A 20,740-nucleotide genomic window follows, 5' to 3' on the forward strand; every position below is an offset into this window, starting at 1 on the left:
ACCTTAGCGAAACGTTTTCCACAAGTGCTGCCTTAGCTCGGTAATATAATGGACGTATACAGCGCGGCCTCAGTTATCTACCATGATGACTCATTTATTCTCGGACTGAAGTGAAGTCCTTGGCAGTGAGCCTTGCTTCAAATGGCTAACTAAGCACGCGCACATCCAAGCTGTGGAAGAATTCTACCTCAATACTAATACCGGGCGCCTCTTGCTGCCGTGATGTCACGTCAATGAATGACTGCAAGGGAGGCGGTTAGGTTATAAGGAGGGCGCGTGCTCGCATTACCTCTCAAAGTGAGCGCGCACTGATATCGAAACAAGTTGGTGTTGGTGAGAACGTGAGCCTACGCCCACCCAAGCAGTTAGCTCTAAGGTAGTTAAACGCGCCGTTGGAGTTCAGCTTCGCTGGCGTTGATCGATACATCAACCAATCAACAGCGCCGCTTTCTCCACGTCCGAGCGCGTGATTTCACTACCAGGGAAGAGCGAGAAACCGGGATAGTGTCACAGTCGCGAGGCAGCCATCTTTTCGCGGAAGGCCATGCGTCCCACCTACCAGTGCTATTAACGCCAAAGCCGCGACCCCATGTCCTCTCAGGCGACGGGGCCCACGCCGCGGCGGCAGTCGTGCTACCTATGTGATCTGCCCCGTATGCCTTGGGCTATGCTTTGGGACTTTACTGAGCCCGTTTGCCGCGGCTGTGTCAACTACGAGGGTGCTGACCGCGTGGAGCTGGTACTGGATACAGCGCGGCATCTGAAGCACGCGTACGGCCAGCCGCCGACCGATCGTTGCTCGCCAGGGCTCGCGAAGCCGCTTGCCTCTGAAAGGCCGCCTCGCATTGCCCCAGAACGCCCCCTCAGCAACTCCAATGGTTTTCCGAAGCCTGAGGAGCCACCAGAGGTAAACCGACAAAGTCCCGGGTCCCGCCGCCCCGCGATGGCCAGTGGCCGCCTAGACCCTGCAGGTTCCAAGGAGAAACCAGATGAGTGGATGAATAAACCCCGCACCGTGCGAGATACGCTGCTGGCGCTGCACCAGCACGGAGCACAGCCGTACCCCGAACCACGCTACCGAAGGGAACCAGGCAGCGCCGCCCCCAGAGCAGGTGAGAGGGGGATTATTTTTATATTATATCCGACTACATCTAAGGTGATGTCGCGTGAGTCGGTGCCGTGCAGTATTCCGAAAGTAGGTGGTACCCACAGGGGCTTATTTACAAGCCCTTGCGCCACTTTTGCGTCATTTTTAGCATGGGAAAAGTGACATACGGGTGGCTGAAAGGGCTTGTAAATAAGTCCCACAGTTCGGGCGTGGGTGGCACGCTGCACCTAGTTGTTCAGAGTTCAACTCTACCCTTGAATTTGGAGCTGCTGTAGACCCATTTCTTTAACTCTTTGTTTGCTACAGTCCAGGAAAGACTTTGGTTTCACCTAACTACAGCTAGACAGCTACAGAAGCTGGATGCGGGCGCTGCCTTGTAATTCATGGTGCTTTTAGATTTGAATGTAAAAGTGTCATTAAAATCTAGGCCCTCATTTACAAGTTTTTAAAGCAGTGCATCGAGTAAGTCACTGTGGTGTACTTCCCGGAGTTAAAAGGAAAGGGCAGGAATGCATTGTATTTGATATACTTCGCGTTGGTGCTGTTTTGGCTGCCTTGTACTATGGTACATGGGTGTCTGCAATGTAGGTATTATTGTTTTTGTGTGGTAACGCTAACAGCCACTGTTGAGGAGTGGAAGCGCTTTGGTAATTGATTTTAAAAGGGAAGTAGAATGTTGTCATTGTATGTAGTAGCTGTGTGTGCCTGTTGGGTAACATAGCTAAACAAGCATTTACAATGCAATAGGTCTCGCATTATTAAAGTTTGAGCTATTGGTATTGTAAATCACAATGCCTTTTATTCATTTGCATTGGTGCGTAAACAAGCACTTTGTACTTCTAGTCAATGCTTATGAGAAGCAAGGCTGGCAGTTTCGTTTACTGCCATCCTTGCTCATCGTAAGCAAGGACTATACGTTCAAAGTGCGTGTTTATGCACCGATTGCAGGTTTTAAAAACAAATGAATAAAAGTCAGTCATTTACGATGCCAATAGCTATAACTTTAATAATACGAGACCTATTGCATTGTAAATGCTTGTTTTAATTTCCTGCCACCTATACCTTTACTTAATACACCTCTAATAAGAGCAGGCTCCTGGAATAACAGTTAAGTGATCCGTTTGTGGAACAAGGCTGCTTTTCCACAAAATATGCTTACTTCCATCAGACGCTATTCCAGATGAAACTGTCATTTTTGCATCTGGGTCACCACTATTCTTAGCAAAACAGTTTGTTCTAAAACTGAAGCATATAATATTTGATGGTATTTTGAATAAGGATTTGGTACAGCACCCAGGCAGGCTAGATTCCACTTTTAAGCGCTGGAAGTAGGAGGGTACAAAAGAAAGGGGGTGGTGGTGGGTGATTGTCTGATAGAGAACTCTCTCCATGTCCGGCGCCAGCTAAAGCAGGCCCTGGAATCTGTTGGTGCCGCCACGGACAGTCTTCCACGACCCAGTGAGCTGACGGTAAGTCTTGCTCAGAAAAGGAGGGTGAACATGGGGAACTCGGGTCAGCTGCGCGCGCTTTCCAGAACCTCGCCCTTCCGTCCCAACAATGACTATCACGTATGTGACACTGTCGACCAACAGGTGATCTTGAAATGCGGCAAAGGAGCAAATCAACCGTGTGCGGCCATTGTCCCTGCCTGCCTGGCGGGACTGGGACAGGATCAGGTTGGTGCAGGCCTCAGTGGGGGCTGCTGTATAAGGTGCAAGCAGGAGACGGATGTTAGCCCACCTCTGACGTACACACAGTTGTGGTCTACTGTTCCAGCATTCTCTGTCACTGTATGCGGTATCAAGACTTTCACCTTACATGTGACAATCTGCTGTGTCATGGTGTGTGTTGTCAGTGTTTAATGCTAGAGTGGCCGGTAGCTGGGTGGAGTGTGTCAGAGTGCAGTGTGAGGGCTGCAGTCTCAGGGTCCACATTGTGTACAGACTTCCTCATCCCAATGGATAATGCCGGGGTGCAGGGCATATGTCTAAGGAGGTACCACAGGCGTACTCCTTCATGGGCCTGCGGTGAAAGAGTCTTGGCACAGTTCTGTATATGCATATTTTGATCAGTGTGAGTCTGCTTATAGCATCTCGCCACATTGATGGTTTTTCCACATTTTCCTAAATTCTCCCCACGGAGTGTTAGAAGTACATATGTGGCAGTGAAGAGTTGAAGCTAACAATTTAATTTGCTGCAGACATAGAGCCAAGAAAAGCGAAAACACTTCCAACAGTTGAGTAAGGTGAACAAAAAGAAAAACTAGGCTGAGCAGTAATCCTTGTGTGAAGTCACGCGCTCTATAAAACTCTTTTTAAAAAAGCAAGAGTAAGCACAAATGCATGCATCGGCAGCCCAGCACCGTGCACATTAATTAAATATAAAAAAAAATATTAAACTAGGCGCCATGCTGCAAGCACATTAATTGACAAACTCACCACCGCAGCCCGGCTTGGACAGGAAGCCAGGCAACCTGTGTTAGGGCGGGGCCGCAAAAAGACAGGAAGCAGACGGGAGCCTACCCCGTGCTCCTGTGCCCGTGAAGCCAGCCGGAAGTGAGCGTGTGAGCTAACGGGGCTCCCGTGCTCGTGGAGAGCCCTGCTTGCTGCCGACACTGACCCGCTGACGAGGGAGAGAGGGACAACCAGCGTGGTACGCTGATGCGGCGGAGTGTCGGAGCCTGTAGCGGAAAGAGCCCGGTGAGTGTGGGGGGAGGGGTGCATGTTTCCGGTATGCTGTCCGCGCGCGACCTGATCCGATTCCGGATGTGTGTGCCCGTCTGTCGCTTTCGCGCTGTAATCGCCAGGTGAGAGACCTAAAAAGGAGAGGGAAGTTAGAGAAGTATGCTTAGGGTGTCAGCCCAGATAGAATAGAATTAGAGATAGCGTTTAGGGCGGATTCAGTACCTCTTTAAGAATGGAATCCAGTTTTGGAGTCAGGAAGTATGGAATTGTCTTTAATGAATTGTGACTTCTGGGCAGAACCTGCTCTTTCTATAAGTAAGTCTTTTGGGAAACTCCTGCTGTAAAGAGTTGTTGGAATTGTCTTTATATACCACTTATGAGGCACTTGAGGGCTTTACAGAAAGTGGCACGCTCCTTTAGAATCCAAGGTTAGCGGTTAATCCAGTGGTTAAATGTTGCTTACTGCGATTTAGTCATGTGCTCTCATGAACACATTTGCATGCATTTACTCCAATTACTTTGTGATATCTTACATTAATACCAGTTAGCTGTGATCATTAGTGGGGGTTGGGGTATGTGAAATCAGACGAATGGTTCGTTCTTAATGAGTGTTCTGACAGAGATGACCAAGTTGGTAGTAGAATGTTTTTGAAGAAAAAATAAACCTCAAGATCAATTAGACAAAAGTACCTAAGAAAGTGGGTCTAGGGACCTGGGTCGCTCTGCCTCTTTTGTTTGGATTCAAGTCATGGGCTTTTGCAACTGTGCAGAGACAAGGGCTCTACAATCACATCTCACTACTCTAAACTGGGAACTAAATCAATCTTTGTAGTTTCATGTTAAGTAGCTCCATTTAATTACCAGGAGCTCCTTCCTCCTCCAAGTGTGGCACGGCCTAGGGCAAAAAAAGTCAAGATCCAAGCGTCCTGGAAAGTCCAGTATCAACTCCTGGCTTCTGTGTGAACGAGAGCTTCTAGAACTTAGGGTCCCCAAATTGACAAATATACTGTCAACGCCTAAGAATTACAACCCTGGTTCTCTCATCAGGCATGTGAGAACTTTATGAATCTCCTGTAGCATCACAGGATCACCTGCCATAATTGAAGATTTCAGGGTTTGGAGCCTAAAACCTGACATTTACTTTCTCTGGTACACAGAAAGGGAAGTCTCTGAAGGTGGTACCACACTACGCCAATGAGGAACATCTACACCATGCCTCATAATGAAAACAAACGTAAAAGGCAATGGGGGAGGGGAGAATTCTTTCTCCACAGGCGTACATTCACAACAACTGGGCAACTAAATTGGACAGCGGGACGATCCAAGCCTGGCCAGCTTAACCTAGGGTGAGTACCTGTTCTCAAACATGAGAAATTGCATAAATTAATATATTTCAGCTGCAGAAAGCCAAATTGAAAAGGTACCTTAATAAAGCTGAATAAACAGAGGTGTATGTACTCAATCAGAAGGTGGATAATGAGGAAACGCATGGAAGATAGAGGGTGAAGAAATTGAAAGCATGGCACATGTAAGGATAGAGCTATTATGCAGACAACCTTGAAAATGATGTGGACAACTTGAAAATGTAGCAAAGCCAACAAGAATTGAAATGCTTGGTGTTTCATGTGCACTACGTGTGGCAGTTTCTAAAGGGTTGGGAATTAAGGCTCCAAGGCCACAGAAGACTAGGTGGCGATCAGCCATGAGTGGAAATGGTGGATGTGCAGCACAGGCGGGGATTTGGTACAGTTGGGCCTTGTCTGCAATTTGAATGGTAAAGTTTAGGTTACAAAGTTATTTTACCAGCGGTTCCCTTGTGGAAGAAGTAGCAAGGGAGCCAGACATGCAAAGGAAATCAAACAGAATAAATCATGCAAAGGGAGTAATCATCTACTTGTAAACCTATGCAAGCACGTTTGTGCCTAGAAAGCTTTTGTGATAGCTCCATATTTTCTAGAGCCTTTGTGTGGAAGGAGAGGTTTATGATGGATTTGGAGTGTGCATGTTCCTTTATATTAAGTTCAACCTTTAGACGGACCCAATTTTAATAAATCTGTGCGATTATCTTGGGCTTGGGTGATCTCTCAATGGAGGAACTGCTGAAGTTTCAAAATGCTGTGTTTTGGAAAGGATCAGCAAGGGAGTGCACAGTTTGCCTAGCCAGAATTTCCTATACTAGTCACTAGCTACACAGTTATATTAGCACTCTTGTGAAGATCGTTAAATATAGGGGTATTATCATACATTCTTAATGTGGCAATGAATGGTTTTTATAGATTTTGAGCAGCTGTCCCACAGCACACTCCAGTGTCTGCCTGAGGATTTAAGTGTCAAGGATCTGACAGCATGCTCAGATTTCAAGCTATATTTTCATAATGGCTACTTAAAACACCTCTCCCATTTTGTATTCCATAAACCAGTCAACTGGCATGAACGTTAAAAATAGCTATTCATGGCACAGCTGCATCATACAGACGCAGATGTAATGTCACCATATATTTCAAATAAAAACCACACCTCATAACTGTCCATGTTGACACTGGTATAAAGAAATCAGATCACAGCACTGTTCTGTTGAGTCCTGTCCATTCACACTTCCTGCTCGGATAACCCTAAAGATCTGCTGCCTACAATGCCTTGTACCTCAAACAGCTATATTATCCAGCCATCTCTGGTGAAGCCTGCAATATAAGGAGCAAGTGTTGACTCGCCCTGGAAATTCCACACACCATCAGGACCATCATTCTCAAACCAATCTTCAGTCTTCATTCAGAGAACATGGGATCTCATTCCTGAGTAAATCCACTTGATTCCCAAGCTGTAAGACTTAATTGGCTTCTACCTATTTAATGGTCCCTTCACCTTCTATCCTGCCCAACTTATATCATTCCTCTTATTACTGGACCTGCAGAACAGTCACCTGTACTATTGTGCAGTTCCAGGTTTTCACATTGAGTGCCTTATTTACGTATTTATAGTTAGGTGAATGTGGGAATTGGCATAAGTCCCATCCCTGTACTAAGCGTGCATCAATGTCAGTAGCACTCTTAACGCAGCCGACAGGACATATGCCTTTTCCCAAATACACCAACTCTAAATAAGCCCATAATTTTATCAGTTGTGCCCTGGTGATGACACACTTGCCGAAAAATATTGTTAATAAATTAGCATATCATCCTGTAGGGGCTAGTCACCTCTTCACTACTTTCCCTTACCTACAAACGCTCACATATGGGCACTGAGATGGGGCTGAGTAATTCCTAGTGACTGAGATTACTTTAAGCATTCTATCCACTTTTTTGTGTACCTCAGTGTGACATCCTAAGTGGGATGAGTATGCCTAGACTTGGGTCACATGCACACTGTGCCACTGGAATTAAGCTATACCTTGCTGATGAGCCATAAAAAGGGCAAAACCGGTCCCAGGTTTGCATATGTTCCAGGCCAGCAAGGGATTGGCTGGCAGTTCAGATGGACTGTTCCCATAGGGGCAGGGTCAAAACTGATTTGCTCATGGCTGGGTCCAAACTGGGGTGTCATGGTGGTTTTAGTAATTAAGAACCTCATCATGAATAAAACACCTTGCTACAAAAATCTGATTTAGCATCAGAAGTGTGGAGCCTGGAAGAGCACACAGCTGGGGAAAAATGCTCCCCATACCTGATTATGTGCTCTAATGTGAGGTGCCTCAAACCTAATGGTAAGGACTGGAGTGTGGTTAGCAGAAGTCTATAGTGGGGCTATCTGTAGGGCGAAGTCAATCAATTATAAACCATGATGAGTGTTACGATATTGAGGTCACTGAAGGCAAACTAAGTCAGTCAGAATATATTTATTCAGCCAATGCATACGACCATAAAAGCACAAGGTAAAACCATTCTTCATATATGTAGTTCATGCAATAAAACAAAAACATTTCAAATGAATGTTATGTCAGACCTTTAAAAACAAGCCCATCATCACCATGAACCAATCCAATACAATTAAAATGGCATAAAAGCTTTTAAAATGACTGTAGTTAACTAGCATCAGTAATACTTGAATGAATAGCTATTGTCTACGCAGAGGTTAAAGTGCATAGTTTCTTCTTAATTTGATTGCAGGAACAATCTAATTAAGGACAGCGGTACAAATTTCTACAGAAGATACATTTTGGAAATAAAATAGCCCTTACCTATGAGATACAAGGTACTTTTGTGAAAGAATCGGACACAAAAAAAGAGATTTACACAAAGTGCTGAAGGCAAACTAAGTCATTCTTTTGGGAAGTTTGAGAACCCTCACTCCAGGATGGTCTCTGTGTTTCACACAGAGCTACACAGTATAAAGTGCAATATATCATGGGATGGGCGACCCTCACAAAGTGTCCTCCTCCATTGAGAACAGATCCCTATCTCTGAGGACAAGGATACGTCTTAAATATTGACATTTGCATGGAATTAATCCCATATTGCTTACTTTCAGAAGACTGATCCCGCTGTCACTGCCCAGAGCTGTAAAATGTTCATCATCATCGAAGTGAATGTCTCCCAAGTAACCAGGCATGTGCAAACTCCTGTCTGGAGCCATCGAAGGAGCGCATGCAGCCCAAGTGGTGACCTGAGACAGGAAAGACAAGGTAGCGCAGTAAAACATGGTGAAGACTACCCATCTTCACTCTCAATTTCACGATGAAGAGAAGGCATTGTCATTCTTTCTTATCCATCCAAGATCTATTCTAATACAGAAAAATCTTTATTTGTTGTTGGACTCTGTCAGCGGCATTAACCTTTGGTAATGGCATGCCCTGCAACTTATAGTTCTGAGAGAATGCTAATAGGAAAAAAAATCTGATTTTGATTTGTTTTATTCAGTCATATTGCGTTGTCCGGTATTCTTGGAGCATGAGTTTGGAGCATTGGTGGCTCCGGAAGCCACACAGAAGATCGGCTTGCTTGTGGCTCGAAGTTTCAAGATGCGCTGAGCCAGAGCCAGGCACCTGGCGCGAGCCTTCGGTGTCTTTCCCGCCTCTACGCGATGCCCCATTTTTCAGGCAATAATCGTCTTTTGGGTGCTATTATCCCACTCGATAAATATCGAACCCTGCGGTGTCAGAATATATTGGTCGCAATAAATATCCTAATCAACATTAATCGGAATCTAAAGCGCTGATTCGTTTTCATATTTTTTTAATGACTGCGCAATGCTTGCCTTATGTTATCAAGTACGAATTTACTTCCTGAATGTGTGGACTTTCTGTGGGCAAAAGTTATCTAGAGCACCCATGTATGTATTCTGAAACGTCACTTTTTAAGATCTTGTTCGGGTGTGGAAAATTGGAAGTAGTAGGGTGGTGTATTGTTGTCTATTATTTCATGTGTGAGAATAGGTTTCAGCCAATCCTTATCTTTAATACAGAAGAACCTGTGAGCATCCTGGGGCCTGGAGGCCCATGTTTACAAGGGAAAGGAAAAATACACGTCCCTGATAGTTAATGCTGCTGGTTGATACAAGCGTTACAAGCCTCCCTTTCAGGGAGCTGTCAAAAGAGAAAGTAAACGGAGGCAATAGAAACACAAGCGCGGGCCCGTCATGGGACAGACAGAAGATGTGCACGCGGGGACTGCCTTTACTGGCGGCAGAAAAAAAAGTCCACAGAGTGTCACGCTGCCAGTAAAGGGGACAATCCCCGCGTACACATTTTGTCTTTTTTGTCTTCCCCGCGTGCACGCTGAAATCATATTGATTCCAGAAGGTCCTCTGCATGGCAGAGCAGCGCATGCACTGCTTTTCGCCAGGCCGAATCCTAAAAAGCCAGTAAGAATAATGGCTTTTGAGTCTTTGCAAAGTACGCATCTCCAGGTAAACTTTACTACTATGGTGTTACATGGCTTCTGTTGAACACATACATTTGTCGAATTTGAGCACAAGCTATTTATACTTCAAAAAGACTGGAAGATTTATGTAAGAAACAACGGTTGCCTGTTTTTGCTGAAAGTGATATGGGTAGCTCCACATTTTGTGAAATATTGAGCGAGGATTGATGGACATTGGGATATTTCAAAGAAACAAGCATATTGTTGTTTGGCCTCCCCAGCAAGTGTTTCTTCAGTGTTATTGTATTAAATGGAATCTGTTTTCAAATCTCTTATGTAGTTTGTCAGTGAAGATTCTTGTAATTTTTTGTTCTATTTTAGGCCCTCGGGCAGGAAAGTCCCGAAAAGTGGCACCCGAACATGATGCTGGACCTGCCAAGGTAAATGGGGAAGCATTATCGTGGTTGACAGCAGACGCATTAAAACTCCAATCTTTGACAAATGTGTCTTTCCTTCCACCACCATCCTCTGTATCTCCCCATTCCAGCCAAACCACACCACCCGAATCTACACAAAACACCCAGTCGCCGATGGCTTCCCTCATACTGGTTGCAGATAATGCTGGTGGAAACCCGACTTCCAAAGATCTAAACCAGATACGCTCCACCGCCAGGAGAAGTAGCAATAGTCCACCGTCTCCATCTATGAACCAAAGAAGGATGGGCCCCGGGGATATTCAAAGTGTGGGCGCATCTACGCGTTCTGCAATGGAGCTAGTCCACCCTCCAAGCAATCCAGAGTCTTATATTCCAAACAGTTTACCATTGTGCTGCACTCTGTGTCGTGAGCGATTAGAGGACACCCATTTTGTACAGTGCCCTTCTGTACCATCTCACAAGTTCTGCTTTCCTTGCTCACGGCATAGTATCAAGCAGCAAGGAGCAAGCGGAGAAGTATATTGCCCTAGTGGAGAGAAATGTCCGCTTGTGGGTTCCAGTGTTCCTTGGGCCTTCATGCAGGGTGAGATTGCTACTATCCTTGCCGGAGATGTCAAAGTAAAAAAAGAAAGAGACTCTTGACATTTTTATTGTTTCTGGACATTCTGTGGGCTAAAATAACCGAAATTGTACGAATACTGGAAACAGAAAAATATAGACGTCATAAAATGGTATACAAATTTTGAATACATTGTTTCTATATTTTTGAAGACAAAGCTATGTACTTGCTAATTATCTTTCGTTTAACCCCTTCCCTGCTCATGACGAGCTCAGCTCGTCATGCAGTACACTGGTCGTGTGCTTATGACGAGCTGAGCTCGTCATGATCCATGGAGTATTACAATTTCCAGCACAGGAGGAGAATTCCTTCAACAGCCATGTGGTTAATGATATTTACAAGTATGTTTCGCTTGAGAAGGTTTACCTTTCAACTTAGGCTGTGACTAAATACTTTTTAAAACATTTTTTTTACTTAACGGCACTTGGCAAACTGATATGCTTATACTGGTATTGTATGCACCTGATGACAAGCAAAATACTTCCTGACCTTTAATGTCTCAAAATTATTCCATGGAATTAGTTACAGTATCACTTCAGTATTACCATTTCAGTATGAATTGACAGCAATGACCCTGCCAAACTAAAATGTAGTCCATTATGGCAAGTTTCTCCCAATTTGTATTTCTAATGCCACCTTTTTTGTGCTGGATAAATCTTGTTTGAAGGCAATAGTTATTGCTACATGTAGTTGGCTTTCTGGCCAAAGAAAATCACTAAATGTCATGGGCAATTTTGGAAAGCGTTCTTTGAGAAATATAGCTCCTTTTTATACAAACTTACAAGTCCCATCTTCGATTGCTCTAAGAGAAAGTGTTGGGAAATCCAAATTTGAAAGAAGTTTAAAAAGAAGAAAAAAACGACAGATTTCTTTTTGTATGGTAAATTTGTTGAATTCTCATACTTCTCCTTAGTTTCCTTAAATCTATCAGAAATGACACAAATTCAAATGCTCTATGAAAACTCAAATTGTGTACTATTTGCAATAGAAGTTAAGCGAATACTGAAATACATCAGTGTCTAAATCGTGTGTAATTTAAAACATCACTCTCTACTTCTGAGTTCTTATTTCTGGCATTACAGCAGTCATTAAACTGTGCTATGAGAAAATATAAATGTTACATTGTCTGCATTTTTGCTGCTCTTAAATGGCCTACTCAGTGTAATAGTTTGCTAATTGCAGCTTACTGTCTGTGTACATTGACTTTTCAGGCTAATTAAATGTATCTGTAGTTAGATTTAACTTAATCTTGTAAACTATACTCGCAAATAAAACAATATATCCATAATATTCTATAAAAAATCTTGACCCAATTAGTAATTCATTGAATGAAAACTTCTTTGAAGTATGCAGTCAGTTTAATCTTTTTTTTAAATTATTTTAAAAATATAGCATATATTTAACCCTGCACTTTCTGCCAACTCCAATATTGGAAGTATTTCTCCTCATTCTCCATCAGTGGTGCATAAGCATCATATGACTTAATGATTCTTATAGTTATTAGCAGGACCTTGAGCAGGTGTAAATAGAATTGCCCCTCCCCACCAACTGCTTGTCGCTGAACAACAGCTGACCAGTTCTAAACAAAGAAATCGCCTACTGGTCATCCATCAACTATCTATTCTAGTAGTAGTTGCTTATTTTTTCAAATGTATAAAGTAATGCCATATGGAATATAGCAATCACCTTGCTCTATTTTACAAATCCTTATTTTACTTAGTTATTGAAATGAGACTTGTATGTTAGCGATAAGTGTTGTAACTTAGTAGGGATCCTGAAGCAGATGGTTTTAAATGATACCTCTGTCTAGATTTTTTTTCACGCCTTTACATCTGCATGTATTTTTTTCCACCTTTGCAGCACACTTGGATTGAACTGTGTAATCTCACTGTATTCTACATTTTTATTAATTTAGTGTTTTGTATAGGGCAAACAAGACCCTGACTAGGGTATCAGAGCGCTTCACAATACGAAAGCAAGGAATTCTTAACAGTTCAGTAGATTCCTATAGATAGATACCTAGCATATAGGACGTGCAGGTAAATGTACATTTGATATAAATGCCTCCTTCAATCCGTGCCTAGAGGGTCCCTAAGAGTGTACACCCAGATGCCTGCTCAATAGATTAAAAGGGGGTCAGTCAAATATCTTTATGCGGTCGATCCTGACCATGAAAGTGTCAACTAAAAACAGTAAAATAAATTCATACAGATAAATGTACGTTAAAATACAGTGCAACAGGAGACATTTTCAAATATGGATCAGGCAAAGGCAATGATGTAGAGACCAATGTTCTTGCAACATATGCCTGACAACAAAAACAACAGGAGGGTCCACTATGTCAACAGGCAAAGATTGGGGCTACAGTAAAACCCACTGGACTGTCTGTTTTGCTAATACCAGTACAAGGGATCTAAAATATTAGATGTAGAGAAAGATTTACCAGAACAATGCCAAAGTATGATGTATTTATAAAAAGAGATGTGCTGAAAGAAATTAAATCTAAAAGCTGTCATGCAATGGACAGTTAGATCGAAAATCTACATGGAAACTCACTGGCATTATGTAAAATTAAAAAAACAAAGCTTATTTGAGTAAAGATCTTGCAACAATTACATAACACCCCCCCTCCAACAGAACTCTTTCTGATCTTAAGCGCCCAGCGAATGTAAATAATCACAGCAGAACATGGATTGTGATTCTAAGCGCGGTAGGAAATGCAAGCCTTCCATGTGCGAAATTCTTGATCCAGGCTAATTTTCGCAGCCCATAAATACAGAGAATCTCTGTAGGGGGTTGTATTAAGTACACTAATGACTGCATCAGATAATGTTCAACTAGTAATGAGGGGGCAAGCAGATTCATTGGCATTTTTTATTTAACACTTCTCAAACTTGGATAACGTAAAATCAAAGTGACTAAATTAGTTAGTTCTCCAATGGAGACTATTTGTGTACCTTTTTTGTCTGACGTGATCCAGAGACCTCTTGGCATGTATATACACGAAGCAGGCTTTGGGTCATTGGGCTACAAACAGTGCGTGTCTAGAGCTTCCCTCAAGATTTAAACCCTTTGCTGCGGATGACAAAGCCAGCTCGTCATGGGCGTTACCTGCGCTACGCGGATGACGAGCTGGCTTTGTCACAAACCGCGCGATTTTCAAATCTCAGCGCACAGCGGGAAAACCCGCTAGCGCGCATGCGGTTAAATGAATCAAGATTTTGCAGCTATTTACTTTGAGGTTTTACAGTGGTGGTTCGCTTCTGCTACCTAAGATGTATTGAATGCAGTTCACCATCTACTCCCTCCCCTGGTTAATCCCTCATTAAAGCACTTGTGTAGGTTGACAGGATGGCCTTTGCAGAGTGGTCTGAACACGCAGCCTCTACAGATTGCCCTACGCAAATCTGAAGACCGCAGCACATGTGCGGTTAAAGCAGTGTTTTCCCCCTGCCGGGTTCTCTATGGCTCGCACACTATCAATGCCCCAAGATCCCATTTTGTAGAAGACACTGATGAGCTGGAGCAGTGCGGTTGATCTGTGGGCATTGCTATGAGTTACGCATTTAACATGGACAACAGACAGTCAATGTCAGCCCAGTGTATATCCTGTCAAAGAACCAGCCACCAGAATCCAGTGCCAGGTGGTCCCAGAAAAGAAAAATTATATATACACCCTCTGGCCAATATTACATTAAGGTAAGGCTAAAAGTAATAAGTTTACCAATAAATGTATTAAAATATAAATGTACTAACTTTTGAGGACACTGCTCTTGATTAGTAGAATATGTTGCAGGTCGTGTGGTAAATTGGGTAAACCCTTCAAGGGCATCTGTAATCAAGCCCTGTGTGGTTACACCAGTGGTTCCCAAACTTTTTTGACCCGTGGCTCCCTTGACCTAATTGGCAGTTGGCCGTGGCTCCCCACCATTTTTTTACCCGCGCACCGGGGTTCCGCGGCGCACCCTTTGGGAACCACTGGTCTACATGAAGAATCAAGCCTAGACGTGATGAAGGATTCAGAGAGTCGCCATCACTGTCATAAATCTATATTTGCAATCACAAAGATCTTATAAAGTACATCTCAATGCATACATAGAGTATTATAAAGCACTCCCACTAAAAGTAACCAGGCTAGAGAAAGGCCCATCACTCTCCACCAGGCCCCTGAGCCTGCACCCACCCAATGCTCTCCACCAGGCCCCCCACCCGGCACCCACCCACCCAACGCTCTCCACTAGGCCCCCCACCCTGCACCCAAACACCCAACGCTCTCTACTAGGCCCCCCACCCTGCACCCAAACACCCAACGCTCTCCACCAGGCCTCTCACCCTGCACCCACCCACCCAACGCTCTCCACCAGGCCCCTGACCCCGCACCCACCCAACGCTCTCCACCAGGCCCCTGACCCTGCACCCACCCACCCAACGCTCTCCACCAGGCCTCTCACCCTGCACCCACCCACCCAACGCTCCCCACCAGGCCCCTGACCCACCCAACGCTCTCCACCAGGCCCCTGACCCTGCATCCACCCACCCAACGCTCCCCACCAGGCCCCTGACCCACCCACCCACCCAATGCTCTCCACAAGGACCTGACCCTGCATCCACCCACCCAATGCTCTCCACCAGCACCCTGACCCCGCACCCACCCACCCAATGGAGGTTAAAGACAGTCATTTTATGCATATCTGTGCTCCCAGAGAGAACACTGGGATACCGCCACAGGTTTATTAAGCCGCGCACGAACACCCTCTCTCTCTCCCAATCATTAAATTATTCCACCATTTAAAGAATCCAAAATATATGTAATCAATAATGTGATTTTTCTGCTTGATAATGGACTTGGTACAACGTTGCACATGAATTTGAAAAAGCCGTCATAATAGGAACATTCGTGAATGTCATTTGACAGTTGAAAAGTTTTACCCTTTTTCTGTGTTTTGGTCGGCTGGATTTTTTTTTTTTTTTTTTGCTGCAGATTTATATAGCGCAAACTCAACCCGAAGAGCATCAGTCACGTTACACAAGGATACATTCATGTATTCTGTTTTTGTAGGCACTGGGAGATTAAGTGATTTGCCCAGAATGACACAGGATTCTGAGCTGACGTCGAGGGTCGAACCCGGTTCCCCAGCTCCAAAATTGGCAGCTCGCAGTTTCACTACATTTTGAGGATAATTATATATTTTTTTCAGACCCACATCCTGCACAGCGGCGCGGCGCCCCTGGCTTCCCTTCACGGCACACCAGGGTGCCGCGGTGCACACTTTGGGAACCACAGATGTATTACATAGATATTACGAGTGTACTCCCTGGACAGGTCCTGAGCATGGGTAGAGGAGGGGAGAAGATGGAGCTTGAGGTCAGAGCTACCACTTTGGAACGGAGGAATCACGTTTGATTCTGGTTTTGGCTCAACATCCTGTGATCCTGGGCAAGTAACTTAATCTCTCCGGGCCTTATTTATGAAGGTCTTGCGCCGCCAGTGCGTCACTTTTAAAATGGGAAAAAGTGACGCACCAGTGGCGCAAGGCCTTCATAAATGAGGCCCTCCGTATCTAAAAAAGTAACATGTCCTTATGAAATGTCATTGGTGCTCATGTAAAGCACTCCAATATGTTTGGGTTGGGTTTGCTCTATATCAAAATTGAGGGGGAAAAAATGAAAACATTAGTTTAATTTACTCTTTCAATGCTATTTGCATCTAAATAACCGAAGGTGCTCATGACTCCACAAGGAGCATGACCCCCTCCTGTGCTGCAACACCTTCCTTTCTGCCACTGACCAGCATCTCTTTCACAGCTCATCAGCAGCTGAAAGAGTTGATTGTCTTTTTTAATGGTTAGAACTGCCAGGCGCCAAAATGCCGGATTATGGGCATCATCTTTGGCCTTTGAATAAGAAGTGCCAGGATCTGTAGCCGAGTCCTGTGTGCGCTGTTTGTGCACCCCCCGCCGCCGTGATGCTCTGCTTCAGAAAGGCAGACACTAGGGGCAGAGCAACCTATTCATCACGGAGGCGGGGGGGCGAAAGTGACACATTCTTAGTTAGACTTAAACACTTAGTCCCACATCGTGCGCGGCGCCCCTGGCTTCCCTTCACGGCGCACCAGGGCGCCGCGGCGCACAGTTTGGAAACCACAGGGTTACACTATGACAGCCTAGCCACTTGGTTAAGTTCATGACTTAGTTCAGCCATGGAATGGCATAAACGTCAACGGTCATTTCAAATATTATGACCACCTTCAGCCATGGAATGGCATAAACATTGTCAAACAATTTCCAATAATATAGAGCTAGTGAAAGTGTTATGTAAGTTGGTCCACAAAGAGATTATAGAAACGGGACCAGTTTAATCATTTCCACCCGGTGCTTAGTTTATATCTCTTGTTTGGAGAATTTATTTTTGTTGTTGTAGTACCCCAAATGCCATCTAGAGAACAAACTGCTGTGCATGTGTATGTGACCTCTAATTACCCTGTCATTCCTGTTAGGTCCTGAAAATATACTTGGCATTTCTAATTTGGTATCAGATCATATCGGGCACAATAGCGGGCATTAGAGACTTGTGAACTAATCACAATGTCAAAGTTCCAAACATAGGTTGAATCAGTTGTGCATGATGATCACCCCGTCTCAATTTTCCCCTAGTTTATTAAGATATTTATATCCCCATGTTTGTGTAGGAATGTTTTGTGTTAAGATTAAAGTACCAAATCACATTTTTTCTCCAAGATAAAGTATTGGCTGTTCAATCAATGCAGAATGAGCTAAATAATCTGCACACCACCTCCCTAAGTAACCATTGGATTGCTTGGCTTGCCACCTTCAGTGTGCGGTGCTAAAAGGGTGTATGTTGTTCTTATTTTTCAGACGTTCCAGTAAGATGGCCCATGACATCAGAGGCAAACCTATTCAATCGCCATGAATGGAGACCTATAACAATTGTGCTCCCCCAGGCTTAAACCATTTCTGACAAAACATTATGAACATTGATTATTTTAGTATAACGTTTGGCGCGCTCAGAGGAAATCAGTTTAATATATAGGCAGAGTTGCTGTGCCACCAGGAGACTTTCACAGAAATAACAGGCAATTTCTCCACTATTTTCTTGCTACCTATGAGATGTATACCAGATCAGGGCACTACATGAGTGATCAGTTGCTTCTTCAAACCTATAAAGGGAATGTTGTTTCTTTTATCATTGATTATATTTACGGCTTCCTGTGCTATGGTATTTATTTTTGGCTTCTGTCTATGAATCCATATTTTTTAAGAACTGCATTTTTCCTGTGGAAAAGAAGCCACATCTGTTAAATTTTTAAACAGGAACAATGCAGTTGACATAAGTGAAGTTTTCACTGATTTATTTCTCCATAGCCTACTTGAAAGCTCAAGGACACTCCATATTAAAATGTTGTTGCTGTTTTGGGGAGCATTTGCAAAGTACAGTGCTCCACAGTTGAAGTTAATTCACAGTATATCAAGTGTGTAATTTTAAAATACCATCAGACTTCCACTCATTTTTGCAGCAATTATTACCCAACAAACTGTCCTGTCATATGAACATGTCAGTTATACCTAGATCACAGCAGTAAAGACTCCACCTCTTGAGCTATGTCTTTGCGACTAAAGCCGTGAACCCACTAATCCTAATTTATGTGGGAAACGGAGAAGTCCCTGAAAACACTGTGTCGTCAAGTAACCTTACTTGTGGTGGAAGAGATGAAGTAGGCTGCTGTAGAGAGGCCAGGAGCCACTGTCCCACTGGCACAACCCTCAATGATCCCAAAATAAATGCCATCATAGAACACTATTATGGCCGATAAAAGCTTAAGATGATTTGCTGTACGTGTCATACACACTGTACCATCAGTTTACAGCGATGCAGGAATAAGCCTAATGGATACTCCTGGAACATCTTTCCACAAAAAAATCACTAACTGAATAGTATAGAGAAAAAAAAGCATAGGGGCTTAAATATATCCCTGCCAAACTCGACCCAGATTAAAGTGCTCTGTGCATTACATTAATGGACCATATCTAATTGAGGTCTTCAAACCAGCATGTAAATTACACAAGAGGAGTCTCCACACCCAATTCGTCCAACATAACCCAAAGTTTTGAACTATCCACTATATCAAATGCTGTGCTGAGGTCCATGAAAGCCAAAGGAACTGATTATTTCTTAGCCACCATGTGTTTAGAGATTAACAGATAGAGATTAAGATTTTGCTCAATCGTCCCCCGCCCTGGCCTAAAGCCATATTGAATGTCTGATAAAATCTTTCCTCTCTCCACCCAATCAGTACTTCGCTTCAACAGTATCCGTCCAATGATCTTTACCGCAGCTTTCAATAAAGAAATAGGCCGATAGTAGGTAGGATCTGACAGATTATCCTTCTTGAAAATTGGCACTATAACCACCTTTTGCCAGGACTGAGGTATAACCCCTCTTACTTCCTGTTGGACAACGGGGTAGTATCTGTGAGGCCTGCACAAATAAGATGTCACATTTGTACATCACTGGGAACCAAACACCCTGTTGTAGCGCTTAACTCTTAGGGTAGCGTTGTAGAGCAGTCTAAGGCTTACTCAAGGGAGGAGGTGTAGGCTAGTAATCGCCATTTACCAGTATGCAGAAATAACACTCAATAGTTGATTGTCCAGTCTGTACTTTATAAAAATAAGAGTGCATTTATTAAACGCACACACTACTCAATACTATGCACCAACACAAGACTGGCCCTGCAGATTACACAGAAAGAGTTGGAACATTTTTGTCAGCTCACAAGCTCACTCGCATCAAACGGAAAGCTACGAATAATTTGTTTCAAATACCATCACCAGGTATATCACACACCACATAAACTGTTCAAATATAGCCTCCAAGATAATTGGGATGGTGGGAGCAGACTTCTGGCACCTGGCCTGGGAATACAGATGGGTAGCAGACTACTGGATTGAGGAGACACGCAGGCTAAACGCTATGACCAACATTACAATAGAGTGCACACCACATATGTCTGCTGAGTCTCACGCCAATCTTGAAGGGAGGAATAGGTAAATTTGTACGAATCGCCTTGTAGCTAGCTAAAAGAAGGGTAGTGATAAACTGGGAAAGCGCTGCTGCCCCGACCTCTGAACATTGGTTGACGGATTTAATATATTGCAGGGAAAACCTTGTACTATATGCCGAAGAGCGACCCGCCCAGTCTAAGCCTAAAGACATTTTGGAACCGCTATTACAATACTTAAGTCAACCGCACAAGACGCGTCACACGATAATGAAGAACAATAACGATGTATATGTAAACCAGATGTGTGAATTCTGTATCACTGGAAAAGTGTCCTCCGAGGACAACTGTACTCCTGCAAAATGTAGCCTTGTATTATTTTTGTTCTGTTTCTTTACTGTCATACTGTTTATTGCAACAGACACTATTAATATATCTGTTACACCAATATGCCTAACTTATAATACAAAAACTTTATATAAATTAAATAAAAAACTTATGGAAAGGTCCTGAAAAATGAACAAACACTTTCTGCCATGTGTTAGTAGGACACAGATAAAAAAAAGTTCGGGAATAACAGTAACAAGATGCGTGTCATTGCACACAACTTCTAACTAAATCGGCCACCACAAGTTGTAACGTATCCTGCGCTTGGCTACACTCCTACCTAGATAACCAAAATGTGCTGTTTCTAAAATATGTTTCCTAAAAAAGTGGTGAATAAGTTTGTCACCTCTCACTAAAAGATCATTTTGTAATGAAAGTTCATCAGATAACCTGCAGAAAGACTGCAGATTAGCCTTTAGCATTTTGTCTTTCAGCCACCCACTAATGACAAATGAAACCACCTCCTTCAATTCATGATTCAACCGTAGCTCATGTCCTGGCATCCTGTGACCGTATACAATCAGTGTTGTGTTTCAATACCTTTGTAGAGCATTCTATAAAAAGTGTTCATACATTTTGAATACAATTCTCACATTCCTTTAAAAGGAACTATTTTATTCTCTATCATAAGGATGTGTAGCTTTAACAATCCCATCAACAAGACGGCCTCTTGGTTTGACTACACCAGCAG

General features: G+C 43.5%; 1 protein-coding gene across 4 annotated transcripts; it reads left to right on the plus strand.

Annotated features, from left to right (window-relative positions):
- Window positions 1-272: 272 nt before the first annotated feature.
- On the plus strand, window positions 273-20,139 carry IRF2BP2 (interferon regulatory factor 2 binding protein 2). 4 transcript variants are annotated; one of them, XR_015305475.1, is made up of 4 exons: window positions 273-1,112; window positions 9,969-10,027; window positions 10,135-10,825; window positions 10,961-11,752. XR_015305475.1 is itself a non-coding variant. In XM_086950809.1 (3 exons), the coding sequence occupies exons 1-3, from the start codon at window positions 590-592 to the stop codon at window positions 17,528-17,530; spliced, it is 594 nt and encodes a 197-aa protein (XP_086806935.1). In that variant the 5' UTR covers window positions 273-589; the 3' UTR covers window positions 17,531-20,139. The 4 variants fall into 4 exon arrangements, 2 of the variants coding, with proteins under 2 accessions (XP_086806935.1, XP_086806934.1); XM_086950809.1 differs by lacking the exons at window positions 10,135-10,825; window positions 10,961-11,752 and adding an exon at window positions 17,519-20,139; XR_015305474.1 differs by having other exon boundaries at window positions 291-1,112; window positions 9,969-10,825.
- Window positions 20,140-20,740: the final 601 nt, after the last annotated feature.

This window comes from Lissotriton vulgaris, unplaced genomic scaffold (assembly GCF_964263255.1).
Source record: "Lissotriton vulgaris unplaced genomic scaffold, aLisVul1.2 SCAFFOLD_578, whole genome shotgun sequence".
NCBI classification, from domain to species: Eukaryota; Metazoa; Chordata; class Amphibia; order Caudata; family Salamandridae; genus Lissotriton; species Lissotriton vulgaris.

What these genes read in the sequence shown, in the direction of transcription:
- IRF2BP2 (XM_086950808.1), top strand. Translation starts at nt 590, where the DNA reads ATGTCCTCTCAGGCGACGGGGCCCACGCCGCGGCGGCAGTCGTGCTAC. An exon ending in CAGCGCCGCCCCCAGAGCAG is followed by an intron (nt 1,113 to 9,968) that starts GTGAGAGGGGGA and finishes GTTCTATTTTAG; the next exon opens with GCCCTCGGGCAGGAAAGTCC.